This window comes from Ranitomeya imitator, chromosome 3 (genome assembly GCF_032444005.1).
Source record: "Ranitomeya imitator isolate aRanImi1 chromosome 3, aRanImi1.pri, whole genome shotgun sequence".
NCBI lineage: Eukaryota > Metazoa > Chordata > Amphibia > Anura > Dendrobatidae > Ranitomeya > Ranitomeya imitator.
This window is the reverse complement of record NC_091284.1, coordinates 812,297,952-812,321,067: the sequence shown is the minus strand read 5'-3', so window position 1 is coordinate 812,321,067 and position 23,116 is coordinate 812,297,952. Positions and strand designations below refer to the sequence as shown.

Here is a 23,116-nt window from a genome sequence, read left to right as displayed (position 1 = left end):
AGGCCAACAAACTACATTGGTCGGAGTATCTGGATTGAGAGTAAATGCCAGATAATTTAATCTTTACCTCTGGTGAAGGAAATCCTGGCTACAAATGTCAGTAAACCAGCGATATTAGAAAGTAATGAAACCAAATCATCATCATGGATGTCCGCCAGTGTGGAATAAAGTTATAACAAAGGACCTGCCTCCATAATGGTGTCTTACCCTCAGTATTTCATTATACACAGGATTCAAGGTTTTCTTTTTTACTGCAGTTTTCCTTTTTCCCATCTTTGCCTTCTCTGGAAGCAAATAAGCCTTGACATACCTGCAATAGACAGCAAACACAATGTGGTTTTCTATATTACTCCGTATGCCGAGAGGAAAGTCTCATGGCCAGTTCTTGCCGACTATTGAAATTGATGGAGATTTTTCAGCTACAAAAAACCCCTCAATGATCAAGGATTCTGAAAACATGAATTAATTGATCCACAGCCTAATCCTCTACTCACGCAAACATGTCAATTTTCATGTAGTAGACTCCCTCAAATTCCAGACGTCACTATGTCCACAGGATAGGTGATAACTTAAAAATCAGTGGGGATCTGACTGATTGGCAGAGCGGGCCACTGTTATCCCTGAAGTAGCAGTGAGCATGTGCAACTCCATTCCTCCCCTGTAGGGCCGCCAAATGAAAGCAGGCCATAGAGAATGAATGGAGCGGCGGGCAAGCATGCGCACTGATGCTTCATTCTGGGAATGAAAGTTCCCCATTCTGCTGAGTGAAGGTCCAACATATTCATGAATAGTCTTCTGCTTGAAAAACTCGGATTCACCTGAGCATAAATGACGTTGTGTGCCCATGCCCTAACCTTTAAGGATATATTGCCCTTTTACCAGGGTGTTTTCAACATGCTTTTCAGATATTGTGCTTCCATAGCAGCCAGTTTGTCTCAGATCTTCAGATAGAATTCAATGGACAACGAAGGGACAATTGCGGAGATATTTTGTTGGTCGTAGATATCCCCCCATCAGTTCTATTAGTTGCACTCACGGGTCAGAACGCTGCTTCTTGACGTCTGCTGCTGCCAGGTCTTTACATTGGTAGATATAGATGAGGAACTCCTTCAACTGCTCCACATATTCAATGGAATATTCAATGTTTCCCTTAATGTCCACATTGCCAAAGTCACCGCTGTAGACACTCATGACACTTCCACTAACCTGGAAACATGAACATCAGTAGCAATTATATACCACAGAAAGGCAGCAATACACCCCACCCGATACTTGTGTGTCCACCATCACCTTCCCATAAATTTCATCAAAAGGGGTTACCCAGAGATTCCCACATCAGAAGTGAACAGCGTTGATGACATTCCAACCTGCATGATCAGCATGAATTGTGCCAAAAGTGTGTTAGGACAGGACACATGCACAATACCTGGTGATGGAGAACAAGTCTCGGCAGGTGTGAGGGTTGCAATAAGGTGTTATCTGGACATGCCCGTGTTTTAACAGAGCATCTTTGGCGTGCTCGAAAAATATGTTCAAGTCCCCGCAGCTTCAAGCCTTATGGCTGTTCGACAGCAGCAACACTTGCAGGGATTGCCTAACAAACAGGTAATCTATACATGTGCTGTGGCTGTCGAACTGCCGGAGGGAAACAAACCTATTTTTCGAGCACACCGAAGACCCTGTTAGCACACGAGCATGCGCGAACAACATCTTATCCAAGCACGTTCACGCATTATTACTTACAAGCGCTTTCCAAAGGACCTTGCAACCGCTGCACTCCTTGCCTAGAAGATCTGCCACCACAGACTGCGGATGGTGGCTGGTAATCTAGGCAATAAGCTGTAAACTATAAAGTTAAAAATTCCACTCGAGACTGGACAGTATTTTTAATAAATAATAAATAAGTTATTTGTTTTTACATGCACTTTGCAATTTTTTTTCTTGTTCATGATGACGATAAAACTCCAAGATTATAATGTCTGATAACCTGCAGCCGCCAGGGAAGCTTTGGAGTTTAATGGGTTACTCAATGCTTTCAATTATGGTATATACATAAGACATGCCTTAAAAGGGGTAGTCTCATCTCCAAGATCTTATCCGAATATGTAGTAGGTGTAAGAATAATAAGATCAGCAAATACCTCCAATTAGAAATGTAGTATAGATTTTCTGATTCGCTATGTGTCTTTCCTCTTGTTCAGTATTGCAGGACCTTAGATATCCATGTTTACGACCACTAGCAACTAGCCAACTCATTTTATCAGTGGCCAGAACCTTGGGTACCCAAGTTCCTGCAATGCCCGCACATGAGAAAAGAGACATCGCATTTCTAATTGGAGGTATATGCTAATATTACCACTATACCTCCTACATATTGTGACAGGATCTTGGAGATGGGAACACCACCAAGTATATTAGATGTGGATTTCACAACTTTCTTAAGAACAGGGCCCTAACGCGCGTCGCCGTCAGTGGGTAAGGTGGTCGGAATTCTCATTAATTTGTATGGAACTTTTGACCACTTCTCCACCGACAGCAGCGAGAAACGTGGCCCTATTCCACATTACTTCGTATGCTATCAAACTCCCCCTGGTGATGGCTGCAGGCAGACAAAATTTAGTTTATGAAGGGGATTTCAAATTTCACCCACTAAATAGTACCTAAAGAAATTAGCTTTCTCCCCCTTTAATTGCCAAAAATGATCACTGGTTACTTCTGAATAGCTGAACAATATATTATTAAATATATATCTCCTCTTATCACAATATAATTGATAAATCAGCAACATGTTAGATGTAATAGTGTAATACAATCTCAAAGTCCAACCCTCCACCCCTTGTCTGCAATTAATGGATTATTAATTATTGGTAACAATTCATTCCAGAAGCACAGAGACATTGATTAGTGGAAGCACAGAGTTACGCTTTACATACAGAAGACATTGACGCCATGCCAGACGAGCCACTAAGATTGGTTAGAGAGCTTGGGCTCTTCTTGTGTCTGCCAATCTGAAAACTGCTTTCTGATGCGGAGTCTGTCTCTCTGCCATCAGTCTAGAAGACATCACATTAGAGACAGTCACTGGACATATTCAAAAACAAGACAACAGGTTATAAAAGGTGACATTGTGGGAGTCATGCGGACACAATTTCCTAAAAAGGGCTAGTCACTAAAGCATAAACAAAAAATGCACCACTACTTCCTTAGTAAATTTAGAGATCAATTTCCAGTTACAATATTCCCTATTTCTCGGCAGAACTTTTTCTCAGAATACAGGGTCATTTATTGCAGTCTGTATTCTGTGTACGAGCCAGATCAGTGTCGCCTACTTACAAAAATGGTGATGTGCCTGAGCTCTGGGGGTCTCACTACTGGGGCCTTTAGAGATCACAAGAATGGAAACCCAGCCTAGAATGGAGGTCGAACATGTTCAGTGCCACTCCATTCAAAATGTATGGGACTGATTGAGATGGATAACCAAACGGCTTGGCATTACGCCGTTCATCTTATCCACAAGTTTTGGCCTGTACTCTACTTCCTTGAATGGAAACACTAAAGCGAACTGAAACGTGACTATATTTTCTTATGTATAAATCAAAACGGTCTGATGGCCTCGGTTTTCTTGCCACTGCGTCCTTCGCTCAGATCAGCATTCCTTTCCTCCTGTTTCCAAGTTGGCCAATGGCATGGGGAGCATAGTGGCAAGTCCAAAATACACTTCTTCCTATTTTTCTTATCCCACAGCACAGGGAATACCACTGCACTCCCCATAACCAACTGTGGTGGCCATCTTGGAAGCAGGACGAAAAGGATTGCCAACCTGAGCACCGCAGGCAGCGGAAAGAGGACTAGGCAAGTATTTTCTCTTTTCAGTCCCAAGCAGAAGGGTCACTTCAGATCACAAATCTGAGAAGCCACAGATGCGGGGCTTGTTACAGTGTAACAGGAGACTTTTTTTAGCCTCTGAATGTAAGCCTAAAGCTGGGGCTGCAACATCACAGCATAGTGCAAGTGAAAGGGGGTGACCCATAAGCAACCTCAACAAGCAAGTCTCAAAAGACAAAACCAGTGGGATTTTTAGCAGATTACTTGTAGTGGTAGCTTTTGGGTTGCAATGAGACCAACTGAAATGAACTATGAAGCACAGAGCGATTTTTGGCCACGCAAAAAAGTTGCCCGATCGCCCCAGCCTAAGGTTTGTTTCATTTGCTGCAATATGACCACATTTTAGCATTTATTTTATGGCAGCAAGACCAGGTCCTTCGCAGTACCCAGAGTGGGGGAGTTTAACTAGATCTCACTGCCGTAATATGGATGTTAAAATACATGTCTATTACAGACACAGGAGACACAGGAGACTACTACCAGACAAAGTGCACTAAACGTAAGCCTAATAGTCCTATATGAGGCCCTTTTAGGCTGAGGTTTAACAGTTAGTATAATCTTGCCATTACGTTTCGGTAAAATAGGTTTTTGCAAGACATGCATTACATGCGCAGACAGATGTGGAAACAATGGAGGATTCCTGGACAGGTGTTAGCCCTTCATTTAGTAATGTGACAACACAGACTGAAGTACAAAACATAAAAGGGGAGGATAATACGGCTATATAGGCAATCCGACTGTCTACACAGTATCACCATATGATCAGCAAGTCAATCATTAATAAATATATATAATGAATATAATATATAACCAGAATAACAAATGAAGTACTCAGTCCAAAACTTTTTTTAAAAACGTGTACAGTACTTTGTTATCATTGTATTAATTAATAAATAATTTAATAAAGAATTTTTCACATAGACAGGGTAAGGGTAGTCACAGGTAACCCGGCAAGTAACATCAAGCCATAAAGTGCATAGTGCCCATGGTTTTACTAGGAAGCTTACCCCCAACACATATCCAGTTTAACATCAGAGGTTCTCACAAAGTTGCGGCATACCAATATATAACAGAGTCAAAGTACTCATTTGGGGAGCTTACCCATAATGTAGCAGGGAGCCGGACCAGTGTCACGCCGCCACTGACGCGCGTTTCGCAGCGAAACGCGCGTCGGTGGCGGCGTGACACTGTTAAACTGGATATGTGTTGGGGGTAAGCTTCCTAGTAAAACCATGGGCACTATGCACTTTATGGCTTGATGTTACTTGCCGGGTTACCTGTGACTACCCTTACCCTGTCTATGTGAAAAATTCTTTGTTATTATTGTATTAATAAATAATTTAATAAAGTACTGTACACGTTTTTAAAAAAAAGTTTTGGACTGAGTACTCCATTTGTTATTCTGGTTATATAGTGCTATTAGGAGTGTCCATCGGACGGTAGATTGCCTATATGAGGGCTATATAGACGCAATTCATGGGCTGCAGAATATTGAGAGTGTTCTATTTGGTTTGGCTTTATACCATTTAGAATATAAGCGGCTTTCCTAATATTGAGGGGTGGATTTCATTTTTTTTTTGCTAGGACAATATGATATGGCTCTCACTCCTCTGTATGCCAGACAGGATATTTCTGCAGGCTTTACTATATAATACCGTTACACTAAACGACTTACCAACGATCACGACCAGCGATACGATCTGGCCGTGATCGTCGGTAAGTCGTTGTGTGGTCGCTAATTAATCCCATGAGTAACATTAGCTAACCACAGGGGATGTGATAAATTAATAATTGGTGAGGTCTGCCTGGTGAGATCTCCATTGAGCCAGATTAAGGGTGTGGGGGGGGGAATAAAGAGTCCTGCGGGAACGGAAGAGTAGTGCACATGCATGACTACCCCTCCATTTACTTCAAGTGCGGATGTGTAACCTACACTCTTGCACGGTGTGAAAAAAGAAAAAAAGGGTAGCCACGCATGCACACAACTGCTTCATTCACATAGGCCTTTGGGGTCCCTATTCTCAGGAGCCCAAGTTTTCTGTGGATATGTGATCAATGTAAGATTGGTGAAGGGTTCGGAACAACAAGACCGCCATTGATCCAGAGAATAATAGTCCAAAACGGTGTACGGGAATTTAAGGCTGGTGCACACACATGACTACGCATGTGCGACCAACGCTCCCGTATAGAGTAAATAAAGCGGTAGTCATTTACCCTCTACGGGTCTTTAGGATACCAATTCTTGAGAGAATCTACTTTATTTTGATAGGTGATAACGGTTGTTGATAAGATACTCTATTAAATATATGATAATGTCCAGACTAGCTGCAGAAATTGTATACTAGAATATCACTTACATCGTCTTGAAGAAAAGTGGGCACAGACTGACTCATCCGCTTGAATTTCTCAGCATTTTCTGGGAAAGAGTTCTCTAAAGGAGCTGAAAAAGTCACAATATTGTTCCAGGTATATAATAAATAACCATAACATACATGTTAAAGATATTAGGGTTGTTTTTTTAGTAAACCCTCCAAGTTTCTATCTAATTAACCACATCAATAGGCAAACCCCAAAACCTCCTAGTCACAGATGAATTTCAAGAACCAGGATCCCATCTTGAATTGTACATGTGCTCAACCTCTACTTAGTCTATGGGACTGTAGGAAACATCCAAGTTATGTACTCAAACCTCAAGTTATCAGTAAGTGGGGATAACGTTCCATTCTGGGAATATCCCTTTGGACAATCACTAGTTGTTAGATCAGTCTAATGAAAGGCTGATCACAAAGTGTCTCCCTACTGGAGCTCCCAGTAATTAGCTATGATCTGTGGGAAATCCTGTTCGTAGTTTAATTTTCCTGCTGTGCCTCCATAGGAGAAATTAAGAATTACACTGTGCTCATTCAGGGCAATGAATGTAGGACATGATGGGTCCTCCAGAGTGAGAGTTCTTTCTAAATGCTCCCTGCAATGACTAATAAATGAAAACGGGGTTTTCTAAAAGAAAAAGAATCAATCAATCATACACCTAGTATTACTTTACCTAGTGTGTCTTCTTTTGGGTTTTCTAGTTTGTCTTCATCTGTCCAGGAAAGAGCAAAAGAATAAGAAATGTACGAGCAACTATAATGAAATCTAATCCGTTACCAAAAGGGACAATGTTAGAATAAGATCCATAACGAACAAATAACCTCAATGTTAGTATCACTTAACAAAATTAAGGATTCATTACATGAGGCTGATGTATCGTGGGCTTCCCAACAGAAAGACTAGAAAGTCTACTGTGGTCTAGTCTTACTGAAAGGTTCGATCGTGATATTGGCAAGAACTGATGATTGGGAACTTACTGTACCTCGACCACCTGGAATAGAAAGACTAGAAGACATCAAGAATACTCATGGTTCATTACCTTCAGGATGAAGAATGTGATGTAGATAAAGCACAGTGCATTGTGTGACCTATCAATGCCAAACCAAGCTGTTCTCATTGATCCTTTTTCCAGTATACCCAGTCAGTTTTGCTTCAGTCCTCACTGGTATCGCAAACAAGCCAATCTTGACCTGTATATGCCCAACCAGCCTATTGATTGATTAAACTCATCCCATTCAAGCCATCAGTTGCTTTTGCCCAGTGTACTTAGACAGTCATACTCCCACCACTATATGCTCATCAACATGTAGTCTGCCTCTACCAAATTTACCAATCCAGCCAGTCTAGACCGTTGACCAATTTGCCGAGTCTCGATCAACCTTTTAAGTCGCCTCTGATGAGTACACCATTTCTGCCAAATACCCATATTGGCTATCTTTGTCCTGCATACCCCCTTTATTCTCCATCCAAGATGCACACCAACAAGCCATATGCCTCTGGTCAGTACACACAGCCTGCCCCTGTTACACTTATCCAGCTCGTTGTCAAATATTATATACCAGGTCAACTTCCAGCTTGCTACCTTCCACCAGACCAGTATATCCACAAACATTGTAGCGGCTTCTGCCTAGTCTGCAGTGCCAGCTGTTCTGCATTGTTGTACCAGTCGATCCTCTTCATATCCACTCTACCGTATAAGCGATACTGGCAGCCATCTACAATGTACATTTTGAGCCCTTTATACCCTCAGCTGGTCTAGCTTGCTCCATGCTCTCAAATGCCACTCTGTTTTTCAACTTTTCCCATCTCCTATATGTATATCGCCACCTTGCTCTCTAGTCTCTAACCCTCTAATGGATTTACCAAGATTATCTCACAACTTCCTCTTCCTCAGTGCTCAGACTATCATTCTTTCTCCAATATTAGCACTAAATGCATGATGAGGTGGAGCAAAAGTGGAAGAAAACCCGAATTGAATAAGTATTTTTTTGTAGCACTCCATCCCCTCAAGGTAACATCTCTGTCAACAACATGAGAGACTATTTAAGGAGTTCAGTGATATTTGCAGTAGACTTAATTAGTGGTGTTATAGGCTAGTCTTTGCAATGTTTAGTTTTCTATTATTGACACTGGTTTTGCCCATGTCCAACCTACTAGGGGCAGCTGATGAGAGATTATCCCAGAAAGGGAGTGTGCTGACCTTGTATGAGATAAATTTCCTTGATAAGCCATTTCGTTAGGGAAGATAGGAATGCACATAAGCGTTTTCATGAACAATTCGGTATGGATGAACATGCTGTATCCAATCAGATAATGGGACTTGAATAAAGTCAGCATACTGCTCTTCTGCTGCAGTCATTAAGCAGTGACCTGACCGACCAAACTCTTTTTAGGGAGGATAGATGTGTACAAGAGGGTGATCATCAATTGGGTACGGAAGAATATCCTGTATCCAAGAACATCATAGGAATGATAACAGCAGGAGAGGAGTATGTTGAACTTGTCAAGGTAGTGACCGGACCAGATAATGACAGATTTTCACATAAGGGTGATCATCGATAGGATGCAGGATATTCTTCCATACCCAATCAGATCATGGGAATGACGACAACAGTAGGAAGAAAGTATGTTGATCTTGTGCCAGACAGTGATCCAACAAGCAAATATATTGTTTGGAGACAGAGGTGGACTTAATTGTCAGGATTGTCATCAGTTTAGATAAAAGATGTTCTTCAGTTCTCATCAAATCATAGGAAAGGTCTGGCAGCTTATGCAAGTGTTACCAAGACAAGGCTTGAAGCAGACAAGGATAAAAACCATATTTAAATATATAATGGAATTGATCACTTCAGCAGGAAGAGGGGGTATTGCTTATGTGAGAGATTGTGACTTTTGGCCAAAGACTAATATTTTGATGAGAATTGGACTACATCATAGCATGGGCAGGGATAGTATAAAGCAGGCCATACACATTAGATGGCTGCCAGCCGAATGAGGCTTTGGCTGATCGTTCATCCGGCAGCCATCTCAGCCTACATTCCCATACACAGGAGCGCTCACTCAGCCAAGTGCTCCTGTGTTCTCTATGACAAAGCTAGCAGCTTTTATCTGAGTGAATAATGCGATGGGCAGTCCAAAATCGGACCTGCCCAATCAACATTTCTTCAGGTGAGTTGGCCGGCACTTCCATACACATTAAACAGTTGGGCGAACCTAGTCTAATGTGTATGGAGAACTTAACATATAGCCAATAACATGATGGAAAGATGAAAGCAGCAGAAGAGGAGCGTGTTGATCTTTTGAGAGGCAGTGACTTGTCAATTCATGTAATGTACAGGAAGGAAAAACAAAAGGGAAAGATCACAGGAAGGACCAGGGTCATCCCATTAGCACAGTATCTCAGAAGTAGAATGTGCCAATCCTGCGTGTTCATGCTGGATGATGTCCATCATGAGGATATAGTTGTATATGACAAGTTTTTAGACAATAGACAAGGATAGATCATTGAAAGGTCGTCATCTTTCCTCTGCAGTTGCATATAGTATTATAGATTAGACACAGTGACCTTTCCACTCGTGCACATGTTCTCGAGGACTGGACTGTATATGACTGGGACAGTTAGGAGTTGGAGTGCACAAGGTCCTAGAGTCTCGAGGAGCTCAAAAGTTTACTTTAGCTTGTAGAAGAACACCAATACTATTACAAGTCCCATAGTTGGGAGTCCACAAGCTTCAAGTTACGCCATTGTTTTGGGGGGCAGAACACTTTGAAGTCAGCAAATCAAGGAGTGCCAATACGTTAGCCTAGCGTTCGGGACCACAGATGAATACATTTATGAGAGCGAAAAGTCCCTGAAAGAGCAGCTAAACTTAAGGAAAAGAAAATTGTGATCAGCTATAGCAAGTAACTTTCAAAATGATTAGTACGCATGCTACTCATATTCTGTTGATCAGCTGCACACCTCTGCCCCTTTGTTTCAGCGATCAATTGTGGGAGGTGTCAGTACTCAGGCCCACACAGATTAATCCAAACCATAGATATAACAAATCAAAAGTTTAGGTAACCTTTAAAAAGAACCTTACACTCTTACTTATCTTAGTCTATTATACCAATGCCCTGGTTTGAAGAGGTCCGTTAGAATGGCAGATTTCTGTCAAACTAACATTTGGGACAGAAACAAATTTCATGCTCAAATATACAGCTCATATTGTTATTATACCTTAAGTCTTGCAAAAAATAAAAATACATAAATGAAAGTGGAACAAAAGGTTAGTTTTTCACAAGGTAGTAGTCATGCAGGTCCAAAATAAGTCATTAGACATTTTCTCAACAAATCGCACCCTTGATAAACTTTTTGGACAAGGAATTAACAAAAATTTAAAAATGTAAATTGTGAAACCCAAACTTTGTATTTTACAATTAATTTGTGAGAGAATCACAGTTGTGGCTTAGCAAGTCAGCAAATTAAAAATGTAAATAGGAAAAATATATGAGGGTTATTTGTGAATTTGGCTAACAGACAGTGTAGAAGAAAATAAATAAAAGGTAATTAACAAATCTATATTCACTAACAAGAAAGGAAAGGGAGATGGCCTAGTTCAAAAAGCCCGTCACTCCAAACGAGTGTAGGAAGGGCGATTTAAGAATTGAATAGGGCAAATAGCAAGGGGCATGAACCATCATAAGTAGAGATCCCCCATTTTTAATGGTATCTCTTTGCACCCATATGCACATTAATTAACCTTTTCCTATAGACACCGTTGTCCATGTTGGCAACTCATTGAGAAAATGTCAAAATGTTTTTCCGTAAAGTTTTAACTTCCAACATGCAAAATTTAAGCAGTTTTTACAAATGTGATCAGAGGTAATGGCTATAAGGCAATACTAGATAATGTATATCCTTTGTATACTTGTGTGACTAATTTTCATTGCCAAAATCTCTGGTGACATCAAAGTGTAGAGGTCAGGAGGCTCAACAAGGAATGACCTCATGAGAATCCTGGACTTCCACAAAGCGGTTAGTGTAACGGATATAGAGCATGTTAGCTGGTTTAATTTGGCCTTAAGAGGCAGCGGACATGCTACATCCTCACTTGTACTTGTGGGGGAAACTTCCTGTACAGCTTTGGAGTTAAGCGTTTTAGCTGCGCTCCTTTTCAATGCGTTCAAAATGGGGTGCGATTCATCCATACCTGTTATAAAACAAAGTACGTGAGCACTGTACAAAAAAAAGTTCCAATATCCAACAGAAAATATCCAATATACTCTTAACAAGAGAGAATTCTGAAAAAAATGGCAGTCACGCGGAAAGAAAAAAATAATTTGTTAGTTTACACCCTTTAGCAACCTTAAGTATTTTTTATTTTTTTTAAGGCACCAAAAAATAAGAACAAAACCCTTTACAGTAGATTATCCAATGAGTAGAGTAGATAATCCAATGAGTAGAGTAGATATTTTGCTTCTTGTTATGGCATGGTTTCCCTATGGTTTGTATACCTTTGTCGGCAAAAAAAAAAGGGAATAAAAACAGAACACACATCATTAATGGAAGGAGTCAGACGACCGTATAACTCAGACGGGGATCACAACACAGTGCCTGGACTGAGCAGCGGCTCTTCCTACCAGAGTGTGATGGCTGCATAAAAATACATGCCATTACTCAGGTCGGGAGAGCCACCGGCCAGTCAAAGCATTGCATTGCGATCCCCGTCCGAGTTAAATGGCCATCTGACTCTTCCCTAAAGCTCAGTGAATTATCGTAAGGAAATTTATGATTAATTGATAAACCAGTGCAACATTTTCTAAATGGTTTGAAATCGGTCATATCAAAATGTCTGAAAATGCACACAACAATGGTCATTATTACAAGTAATTACTTGTTGTAAACAAATAGTTGATAAAGGGCATGAAAACGGTAAATAAAATATCAACCCTACCAGAAAATCTGAAAAAAATTGCAAAGTTACAACTAGACAAACAGAACTTTACCAAATCAAATAATTATGCTACATCAAACCTACATTTGTTGACCTCTGAAGGAACATATCCAGAAAAGTCAACATCTATACTTTTTGATATTTCTCTTCGATACGGAGTCTCAAGATAGAGTTCCAATGTACTTCTCCGTAAGGAGCCATTTTTGTCTTTCACAGGTGTGCTCTGCCTATCAGACATGAAGGTTATGCTAGTTTCTGAAGGTACTTCTTGATGTTCTTCATATCTGGGAGCTTCAGTCGCTTCTTGCGCAGTGTCTTTTTCTCTTGGAAAGCCTTCAGAAACACTATATTTCTCCAATGCTAGATCACTTAGCTTGGAAGGCGACTTATTAATTGCCACGTGATCAGAAGTGACATTTCCTACGAGTCCCCCTTCTTCCTCATTTAGGACCTCTTTTTTATGTTCTTCAAAGCCTTTAACAGCTGATATTCTTGTTGGTGCTATGGTTTTCTCAATGGTTTCATTCACTGTGGGCACCAAAATATCCAGAGCTTGAGACCTAGAAGGAGCACTTTCATCAGTCAGTGTTTCTCGATCAGATAATACAGTCTGAGAAGACTTCAGGATTCTATTAGACGATTCAAGAAAGGTTTTCTTTGGCTCAGTGGAATACAAATAAACATTGTCTTTATTTGGTTCTCCAACATTCTCATTATTCTTGGCAACAGCATCACAATCTGTGGTCTCCTTAAGATTACTCTCAGAATTTTGAGATTCTTCATACAATTGTTTTAGTTTCTCGTCAAAATAATTAGAATGCGTTCTATGTAGAATAACTGGCATCTCAATTATTTCAGTTATCTCTTTTTTATTTATCTTTTCTGGTTGAGAAGCCGTAACCTTGGAATAATTTGGTTCTGATGAGAACTCTTCTACCTCAGGGTCTCTGGCTAAAGAACCCATGAGTTCAGATGTAGGTTCTTCAGAAGTTGTATTTGTGGCTTCACTGGGACTTACATCAACTTTTTGCTTTAAATGACCAAGTTCCATGGGGATTTCAGCAGAAGGTGAACTCTTAATCAAACTAGTTTCTGTGGGACTATCTGGCTCTGACTTGGATAAGGCCTCGTTACCGATCTCTGTTTTTGTTGATGAAATATTGACTATTATAGGTTGGTGGCTTTTTTCTCCTCCATAACTTTGGATATTTTTGTCTGAAGAAATTGCCAGGACTTTGCTAAAATTTTCATCAGGCTCATTTATATACATATATTTTGGCTCCGTCAGATATCCAGTTTGCGAGTCATCCAAATTCAAAGATTCATTGTATAGATTTTGTAATTTTTTATCAAAGTCACATAGGTCCCTGTTGAGTGGAATGGCTGTTTTTTCAATATGCTCATTAACCACCTCACTCGAGTCAGATATTTGTTCATTTCCAATAGGCTCTTTTTCTGAAAGGTTTTCCTCATTTTGTCGCGGAGAACCAGATACATTAGAAAACGCAGGCGAGCAAGAATCAAATCCATTTTGTTTGACAAGAAACATTTTTCGGCCCTTTTCATTTATTTCCCCATTTTCTTCATCTCTGTAAACAGTGTTATCTTTCGGATAATTTTCAAAAATTGTGGCTTGCGGCCCTTTATCTGGCATATTAAAATTTGTAGACTGTTCCTCATGCTGTAAGGTTTTTAACTTTAAGCTAATTTCACTTTTTTTTGGAGCAACTGATTTTTCAATATCTGTTAACGCCTTTTGTTTTTCTTCAGCTATCCCAGGATCTTGTTTGCTTTCACAATTATCAGGAATTGTATCGGTTTTTGAATGGTTAGAGGGTAATGAACTTTCTTGAGCTATTACATTTATTGAACTTATTGGTTTCCCAAGTTTATAGTTTCCTCCAATAACGCTACTAGAATTTTTTTCAGTTTTAATTCCATTAACTGCATTCTGGGTATATTCGTTTTGACCATTTCCTTTGATAAATTTTCTGGTGAAAGGTTCTGCATTATACATGTAATATTGATTAACAGATGAGGGATCTTCTCGGATGTCCTGCAAACTCTTTGCTGCTAGTCTACCTTTAGCTCTCGATACAAAGGATTCTTTACTTCTTATGTCAGGATTGGAACCAAACTGGTTCTTTGTATTTTCAGGAAGGGCTTGATTATTTTTTTTATTGTCTAGCTTACTTGATGTAGTCCAGAAATGTTTTAAATTTTGGAAGGATGCAGGTTTTATGTGGTCTTTTAGACTTTCGTTTGCACTGTCACCAAGTGAAATACTTCTTCCAGGAATTTTCCTAATGAGATCAATAGATTTATCTTCATTAAAAAAATTATGAATAGTGTGCCATTTTTTGAACTTTGATCTAGGATCCTCCGAAGTTGCCCCTTTGTCATCACTCCGACCTTCATTAATCATAGATTCTCTATCAGGCTTATCCTTCATTGTGTTTTTGTTCTTCTCATTTTCCCAAAAGGATTTCAGTTGATTGACAGGGTACATGGGATCTTCCTCATCCTCTACTATCACTTTTTTAAAAGTCACAAGGCTTGTGACGTTCTGGTCTTTGACATCTAAAGAACTGCTTTTTGGAGTAACCAATAAATCAACTGGGCTGAAAGTATGTTTGGTATTGCTCAAGACTGGCTGTTTGGCTGCATCTGGAGAAGCCCCAACTCCTTCCCACAAGAGTTTAATATCACCAACTCTCCTTTGTTGCATGACTGATTTATCTTCATCTGACTTTTTGGAACTTGGATGTTCACTTTTTTCTAAAGCAGAAATCAAAACCTCATTTTGGTCTTTTCTCTCATCAACAAGCAGTTCTCCTGTATCTTCCACATCCAAAGAAGCAATCTTTTCTTTCAATACGCTATGCTCTTTTTCATTTTCCAAACTTTCTTTGTCCTTTTCGATCTCTCCATCCATTAGAAACTGTGGATATGTTTGAGAGGGATCATCATTGATTGAGCTACTCTGAATTTTTCCACATCCACTTCCACTTGTTCCAAACTCCAAGACTTCTGTTAAAGGAGACTGTGGAGTTGGAGAGGCTTCATCTGGACAGGCTTCATGTTCTAAAGTTACAAAAGTGGTCATATTTTTGTCAAGATCTCCGTCTTTATCCAATACTTCACCTTCAGGAGGTTCTGGGTAATTTTGAGAGACCTCATTGATTAGGCTACTCTGAACTTTTCCACATCCACTTCCAGCTGTTCCAAACTCCAAGACTTCTGTTAAAGGTGACTGTTGAGTTGGAGAGGCTTCATCTGGACAGGCTTCATGTTCTAAAGTTACAAAAGTGGTCATATTTTTGTCAAGATCTCCGTCTTTATCCAATACTTCACCTTCAGGAAGTTCTGGGTAATTTTGAGAGACCTCATCGATTAGGCTACTCTGAATTTTTCCACATCCACTTCCAGCTGTTCCAAACTCCAAGACTTCTGTTAAAGGTGACTGTTGAGTTGGAGAGGCTTCATCTGGACAGGCTTCATGTTCTAAAGTTACAAAAGTGGTCATATTTTTGTCAAGATCTCCGTCTTTATCCAATACTTCACCTTCAGGAGGTTCTGGGTAATTTTGAGAGACCTCATTGATTAGGCTACTCTGAACTTTTCCACATCCACTTCCAGCTGTTCCAAACTCCAAGACTTCTGTTAACGGCAATTTTTTAGGTGTAATGGTTTCATTTTCTATAGGGGAAGAATGTAACATATTCTGAACTCCTGGCTGGTCAGGATCAACAGTATTCAAGTCCTCTTTTGATTCCGAAGTACCAGCCATGAGAGGATTAGATTTAATATTCTGTGAGACATCATCTTCCATTTTATCAGTATAAGTGATAATCTTTTGGGGACTAGGTTGGTCATGATTAATGGTCTTCAGGTCCTCTCCAGAGTCAAAAATTCCAGTCATTTTGGGAATGGATTTCTTTGAGGCCTCATTTTCATCGACTTTAGGTTCAGAGTTATCTTCTATTTTGTCAGTATATGTGATAATCTTTTGGGGACTAGGCTGGTCAGGAGCAATGGACTTCTGGTCTTCGTTTGATTCAGAAATTCCAGTTTGGGGAATTAATTTCATCTTCCATGAGTCATCATTCTCATTGACTTCAGGTTCAAAGGCATCATCTTCCAGTTTGTCACCATAGGTAATCTGTTGGGGACTAGTTTTTGACCTCTCCAACAAACCTATAGATGGCAATTGGTCAAACGAATCAGAACGTCTACTAAACCAATCTAGAACTTTACTTATGGACTCATCCTGTGCCTTCATACCCTCAAGTGTATATTTATCATGTTTGGATGAAGCGGAGGAGTCACTTGCGCTGCCTGGAAGAGCTGGCTTACCTTTCTTTGTGTTTGATTTTTCAGAAGGAGTGTCTGGCTTCTTATCTGCAATATAGAAAAACAAAAACAAATGCCTTTCTATAATTTGGACATAAATGGATTTATTTTCTACCCGAATTGTAGTTTCTTTAGTTTCTTAAATGGGAACAATCATCCAAAAATCAGTACTAAATGAATGCAGTTAAAAATTGTGCACTAGCCTGCTTAACAAGGTTTTAAAATAAAATTATAATCTATTAATATAAATATATATATTTTTTGCCATCTGAAATAATTTCAAATTACTGTTTAATTGTAATATGCTACTTTAATAAAAAGGTGTTTAGAACACTTAATACAGTAAGGCACATTTTAATACTATGTTAAAATGATAAAATTAAAAAAGGTTATGTAGACAACCATTTGATATTTTTCTCCAGTGCATCAAATTAAAAATAAAGCAGCTTCCTAAATGGTCTTCATTTAATAATCTTCTACTGTTTTATGTATTCAGCTCCTTTACAGCTCTTTGTGTCTCCACTGTTATAAGCTGAAAACAAACCCTGCAGTTTGATCCTGTGGCCCTACTTTTATCAGTCCCATAATTCTTGCAAAAATATAGTCAGATGGGAGCAAATTGAGAAAAGCGAGTATAAAATCAGACTACAGGGTGTGTTTGTAGTCTGTTGCTATGGAGACACATAGGTATGTTTACAAACTGTAGACACAAAATAGTAAGATGTATGGCAGCCAAGCTAAAGCATACAATTGATCAGTTCACTTAGAAAGTTGCAGAACTTTTTATTTTATAGACTGAGGGTTGGCTCAAGTTTGTAAGTGTAAAATTACTAAGTGCTTCATAAAAAAAAGGGCAACTTATTAAAAGTCCTCTCCATTCTCAAAAATGAAGGAATTTTTACATTTTATAGTTTACAGCTTGTTGTCTGTTACCAGCCACCCTGCAGTCTCGAGCATGTCCAGTAACGCATGGTGCAAGCAAGCTCTGAAGCTGGCCGGATTGCTGGGTCATGCCAGTGTCCGTGCTTCTCCTGTACTGCAGAGGCAAATCTCCCTGTGCCAAGAGCTTGGGAGAGAAAATAGTTTGAACCAGCGGCACAACTATGAAGCTGGTCCGGTCAATATTCAGGAGCACACGCAGGAAAGTGGTGCGCTCTTGAAGCTTCAATTTGACAAAACTTCATAAAAAAAAAGGGGGTCGTCAACAACTGACAACCCCCTTCTTAATCTGCATGTTTCCCACTTTTGAAACACTACTTAAACTTACTTCAAGTTCAAGCGTCGATCTGGCAGCATCAGCACTGTCTCTCCCAGCGATCGCTTAACAGTGTGACGTCACGCAAACTCTGCAGCCAATCAATGACTGCTTCATTCTCCCCTCCTTCAGACGTATCACATACATCTGCAGGAAAAGAGCAGCAGCCCTCACTTTATCCAGATGTAAGATTTGTCAAAAGTCGGGGAGAGGGAAGTGGCCGCTGCTTGGTTGCGGGGTTCACGCGACTTCACACAGACAAGATAACCGAGAGAAACAGTACCAACACCGGAGGCCAGTATGTGTGTCATTTTAAAAGGGGGAAAAATACAGATTGAGAAGGGGTTGCCCGAGTAGTGGACAAACCCTTTAAAAGCCGGATAAATTGATTATGTTCATAAGAGCTACACAGTCCCTTCGAGCATTGGCACATGAAAGTCTAAGTTTTTCCTGTTCTGTTCTTTTAAGTCTCTTTACACAATACTGGACAACTCTTAAAGCAGTTAAGGATTAAAGACCACAAACTAAAGGGAACGCGACAGCGGATACATGCTGCCCGATCCACGGACATCATGTATCAGCCACCAGGGACAGAAACAGAAAGAATAGTTGGACTTGCGGCTTCTTCCTGTCCACAGCCCTCGAATGATAGGCCTCTCTCTATACATGTTCGCTGGGAGGGCAGCGGGTGGGGATAAGCCACCAGAACTTGCATGTATAACTAGGCTCTTGATCGGCTTGGTCCTTGGCATCTTTTAGACTATAATTTTCTTTGGAAACGCCACAGCGTTTCTGGGTTAACCATACCTGGCTGAAATCTTGCAACCAGTGTCCGATACATGCTGCCTGTGGATCGGGCAGCTGTCAGATTCCCTTTAAAAGGTTTGTGTTTAGGAAAAACAAATGGTTAGGTCACAAATACATCTATGGATTTTGCATCTTAAAAAGAAAAAACAGAAACAAAAACTCCTGATGCAGCCAGACAGCAGATAAAGAAACAATGGCATTGGATATAATCTTGTACATTTATCAAATATAATACTGTGTATCCCATTAGCCTTTCAGTAACTTTAACAAAAATGCAATTCCAATAAGTATACTTTTATAGAACTTTTAAAATGTTAGATCTTAAAAATGATAAAACCGCAAAATAAAAAAGTGTAACATACAAAAGTTAACCAATCGAGCCTAGATAACCATTTTACACCTACTGTCTTCCATATGCTGAAATGATGTTTCCACTCTTCACTAGCTTTTATATACAACCTTATATTGGAGACCAACAGTGTACAACTGCCGGTATCACATACAAAGCATTGTAAATAGGGGAAAACAATTCTCACAATCAAGCAAAAATAGGAGTTCACATTTGTCACATTCATCCAACTCAGCATATCACTTTTCTTGGAGCGTTCCTATAATTTTCTTAAAACACGATTTGTGCGAAACAATACATTTCTCCAATTTGTGGCCATGTTCCCACGTGACAGAATCTGCAGATCTGCCGCTTTCAATAGATCAAGCAAAGGGAATGCGATTTAATAAAAACTCATGCAAAAGGACACTGTTGAACTGTGCATTTGTTCCATATAGGGAGCTTACAAAAAACACACTTCTGTAAAAGTTGGTTTTAATATGAGTCAGCAGGATCTCTCCCCCAAAACAATTTAGTTAGCTTTCAAAAAAACAAGTCCAGTAAGTCTTCATTACTGAAAAATCAGCATAAGAATTTATATGCAAATTGAGCTGAAGAAATATGGTAGATCTGAGGCTTCATTTCAGCCCTATTCCTCGCCCAGTACCTCCGCCTCCTGCTTGACTTAGAAGCCTCTATGTTGTGTGACTTCAGTCAAAAGAAGTCCATTAAGCAGGAGGCAGTGGGCGCTAGGTGGGGAATAGAGGGGAGTGACATGCTTTACATCTACCATAGTTTTTCAGCCTCATTTGCTTATCAATTCAAAGTCAGATTTCTCAGTAATGGAGCAATGGATGGCCATGTAAAGGTATTGCTGGACTTGTCTGAAAGAAATACATGTGCATATAAACAGTTTGGAGGGGAGGGGGTGAAATCTGGCTGACACATTCCCTTTAAGTGTAGAATCCCAGGATTCCTGCATTAAGACACAAACTCCGCTTTGAATCTGCATCATACACTTTTTTTTTTTTTAACACATGGAAACATGGCCTGAGGGAAAGTTGAAATGATCTAGTTTTTGTAGGAAAAAGATAAAATTAAATAAAAACTAAAAAAACAAACTTTAAATGTTTTATACATAAAAAGGTTCGACACCAAAACCTTTTTTTCTTTATGATAAATGTGTTGACAGACAACTACGCAAGATGTTTGAGAACAACCCCACACCTGTAGGACCTCACAATACCAGCCCTACAATCCATCCATCAATGATCCCCTCTCTGCACCAATTTATCACACCCCTGGCCAAATCTGATTTTGCTGGAATGGTTTGCATTTCACTATACATTTTCCTTCACTCAACCACCATGTTTGACATATGGGATTACATGTGGTCATTCAAAATGTAATGCATGATGAGTCCACCTGCTTTACACCCCAATGTTTAATTTCATAATTGACTCATTGACAGTCTTCCTTAATGAGATCCATATGCCCCAATAGGGAATATGGATATACACTCTTTTTGGAAGAGGCACACATCAACACATGTTAAAAAAAAAAGTTTTTGGTGGCGAACCTCTTAAAACTAATACTAAGAATAATGATAATAGATAAATAGTAAAAATCTCACATAGCACATTTTCTGCGCTTCCTGTGAAGGAGCCAGTTTGATCAGATGGAGACTGAGGAGAGTTTGCCATTTTATCATAGGCATATGGTTGCGGAAGAGGCAGCTCAGTTGGCATGGATTCATTGTTAGAAAACACTTTCTTTGAAATAAATACGTCTTTCATTGGAGCCGGTGAAACATGGAACGTCTCACCCTCTGACAGATCTTCTGGTTCTGCTGGGACAGAAGCTGCCGCTTCCTCCTCTAAACGCATTATTCGGTTCCTGTAGTCAGCCCTGCTCTCCTCTGTTGTTACAATGGTCTTTTGTAAGGGTTCTTCTTCCACTGGAAGCTTTTCTTGGAAAGTATATTTTGTCTTCTCTTTTGCCTTGTCCACATAAGCGATCACAACGTTCTCCGTAGACTTTTTGGTTCTGTTTGCATAGAGATCATCTAAATTAGATTTATCTTCCAGAGAGCGAGATGGAGAAGGCATTTTTTGTGCATCAAAACTTGGAATTGTGAAACTATGTACAGTTGTAATGTTCCCTGTGCTTTTTAATGGTTGAGTATTTTCATAAGAGTCTTCTAGCGCCCCACTAGGATCAGGGAGAGCTGCTTCTTGCTCTAGTTTCTTCAGTGAAGCACGGAGATCATCTTCATCTTTTCTACTTGGAGCTGTGGTTTTCTCCACCACTTCATCAAAATAGGGTGGATATGACTGGACTGAGTAAGCTATATTGTTTTTCTGAGGAGTCTCAAGAGTATCATGTTCGGTCGGCATCATATGTTCAAAGCCAATTTTAAATGAAGATTTGACAGGACTCCCTGTGTTCAAAGTCAACACTTTTTCGGGTTGCTCATACTCCTCTTCAATGGCAGGTGGTGTTGAGGCTTCAATTTCCAGTCTATTCAGTGCAGATCTAAATTCTTGATGGTCATTCCCTTTGGGAATAGAGGACCTCTCTATAACTTCTTTCGTTTCAACCAATTGTTGATCCTCATTTGGACGACTTGATTCTTCTACTTGAGGTTCATTATTCGATTCGTTGGATTCATAGTCACCCGTCAGCTTCTGAAAAACTATTTTTAATTCATTTTCTGTTTTTGTAGGTGCAACACTTCTTTCTACACTTTCTTCAATTTTTTCTTTAGGATATTGCTTCCAGGTTACTGCTGGAATATCTACAGCAATTTTAGTTTCTTTCTCAGGGGATTGTTTGCTGCTAACTTGTACCACTCGATCATAGAACCCTGAAGTTGGATGTGTCTTTTCTGCAGAGTTCACCAAAATCGTAGTCATTTTTTTTCTCTCATCCAGCAAGTAAGGCTTCTTAAAAGGAGAATTTAAAATTTCCTCACTCCTTTGATGTTCAGACTTTGAAATATTAGGAGCTTCTAAAGCGTCTTCTGTTAGTTTCTGAAGTGCAGATGAAAAATCTTTAGTTTGGTAGTTCCTATCTACCAGTGTCTTATTGATGTCTTCCATAAATTCTTCACGAGGATGGACTAGCTCTTCACTAGCATCCACTTGCTCAGCCCCATAAACAGGAGGAGTATGTGCTAGCCAAGAAGCCACTTTATGAGAAGTCTGTTCCTCCTCAGATAGGCTGCTATCAAATGAGTTGGGGAGACTGAGGTCATCTGTGGGAATCTCTTTAGAATTTCTTTGTCTAAGGTCGGCTCGGGTGGGCTTGTTTCTCTTCAAGACATCTGTTAGGATTCTGTTTGATGAAGTATCTACATCCCCCTTAGACTGATTTTTGTCTTCTACATTCCAGAAATGCTTTAAGTTCTGAAACTGAGATGGGTTGGACATCTGTTCTCTTGGCGTATCATGAATCCTCTCTTTCATTGACATTACTTTAAAGTTGGCAGATTTTGGCAAGTCTCTTCTTTCTCTATTATCATGTAAAAATATATCATGCGTGTGGAAACCTTCACTCACTAGTCTAGGTGATGAATGCAAATTTTGGGATACTGGAGAATTGGATGATTTTATTATTTCAATGTCTGGTGTATTTCTAAGAAAAATGGACCTATATTGAGAATCCTTATTGGATTCTACTGGAGAATACTTATAATCTGTCCTATTTTCGGAGTATGGTTTAACAAATGTGTCTGCATCTCCGAAATCTGGAGACTTATGCACTGTTGGCTGTGCCAATGAATCTTCTTCATCTAGACTAAGTGGTCGTCTCCACTTTGGGACATAGTCACTAGGCTTTGGCTCATCATGATAAGATGACTGCACTTGTCTAGACCTTTCAGGAGCCAAGAAGTCTTCATTGGTGGAACCGAACACTTTACCAGGTTGGATACTGGTATAACGGTCTCCAAAGTTTATTTTACCGTCTCCACCATAACTTTTTCCAAATTCCAGTGTTTTTTCAATTTGGTAAGCATTTTCAATCTTCCCTCTTTGGCCAAGGAATCTAGGCTCCATCTCGAAGTCTGTGGGAAAACCAACATTAACTGTTTTTTTCCAGAGGCCATTATTAAAAACAGCAAGACAGAATTAAAGTCTAGATTAAATTAAAGTAAAGTAAATTAGATTTGTGAACCATGACG

General features: G+C 39.7%; 1 protein-coding gene across 26 annotated transcripts in view; it reads right to left on the bottom strand.

Moving 5' to 3' along the window:
- The window catches only part of SYTL2 (synaptotagmin like 2), a 122,310-nt gene that overhangs the window by 5,201 nt on the left and 93,993 nt on the right, over window positions 1–23,116 (bottom strand). For 4 of the 26 annotated variants that reach the window (XM_069759310.1, XM_069759302.1, XM_069759309.1 and 1 more), the window contains 8 exons: window positions 20,567–22,999; window positions 16,547–16,591; window positions 11,348–11,446; window positions 6,928–6,966; window positions 6,242–6,324; window positions 2,933–3,052; window positions 1,037–1,206; window positions 208–310 (listed from right to left, as the gene is read on the bottom strand). In XM_069759310.1, the coding sequence (XP_069615411.1) occupies window positions 208–310; window positions 1,037–1,206; window positions 2,933–3,052; window positions 6,242–6,324; window positions 6,928–6,966; window positions 11,348–11,446; window positions 16,547–16,591; window positions 20,567–22,999 (3,092 nt within the window). Of the gene's footprint in view, window positions 1–207; window positions 311–1,036; window positions 1,207–2,932; window positions 3,053–6,241; window positions 6,325–6,927; window positions 6,967–11,347; window positions 11,447–12,274; window positions 16,458–16,546; window positions 16,592–20,566; window positions 23,000–23,116 lie in introns of those variants that run through there. The other 22 variants (XM_069759312.1, XM_069759317.1, XM_069759313.1 and 19 more) reach the window with 16 other exon arrangements.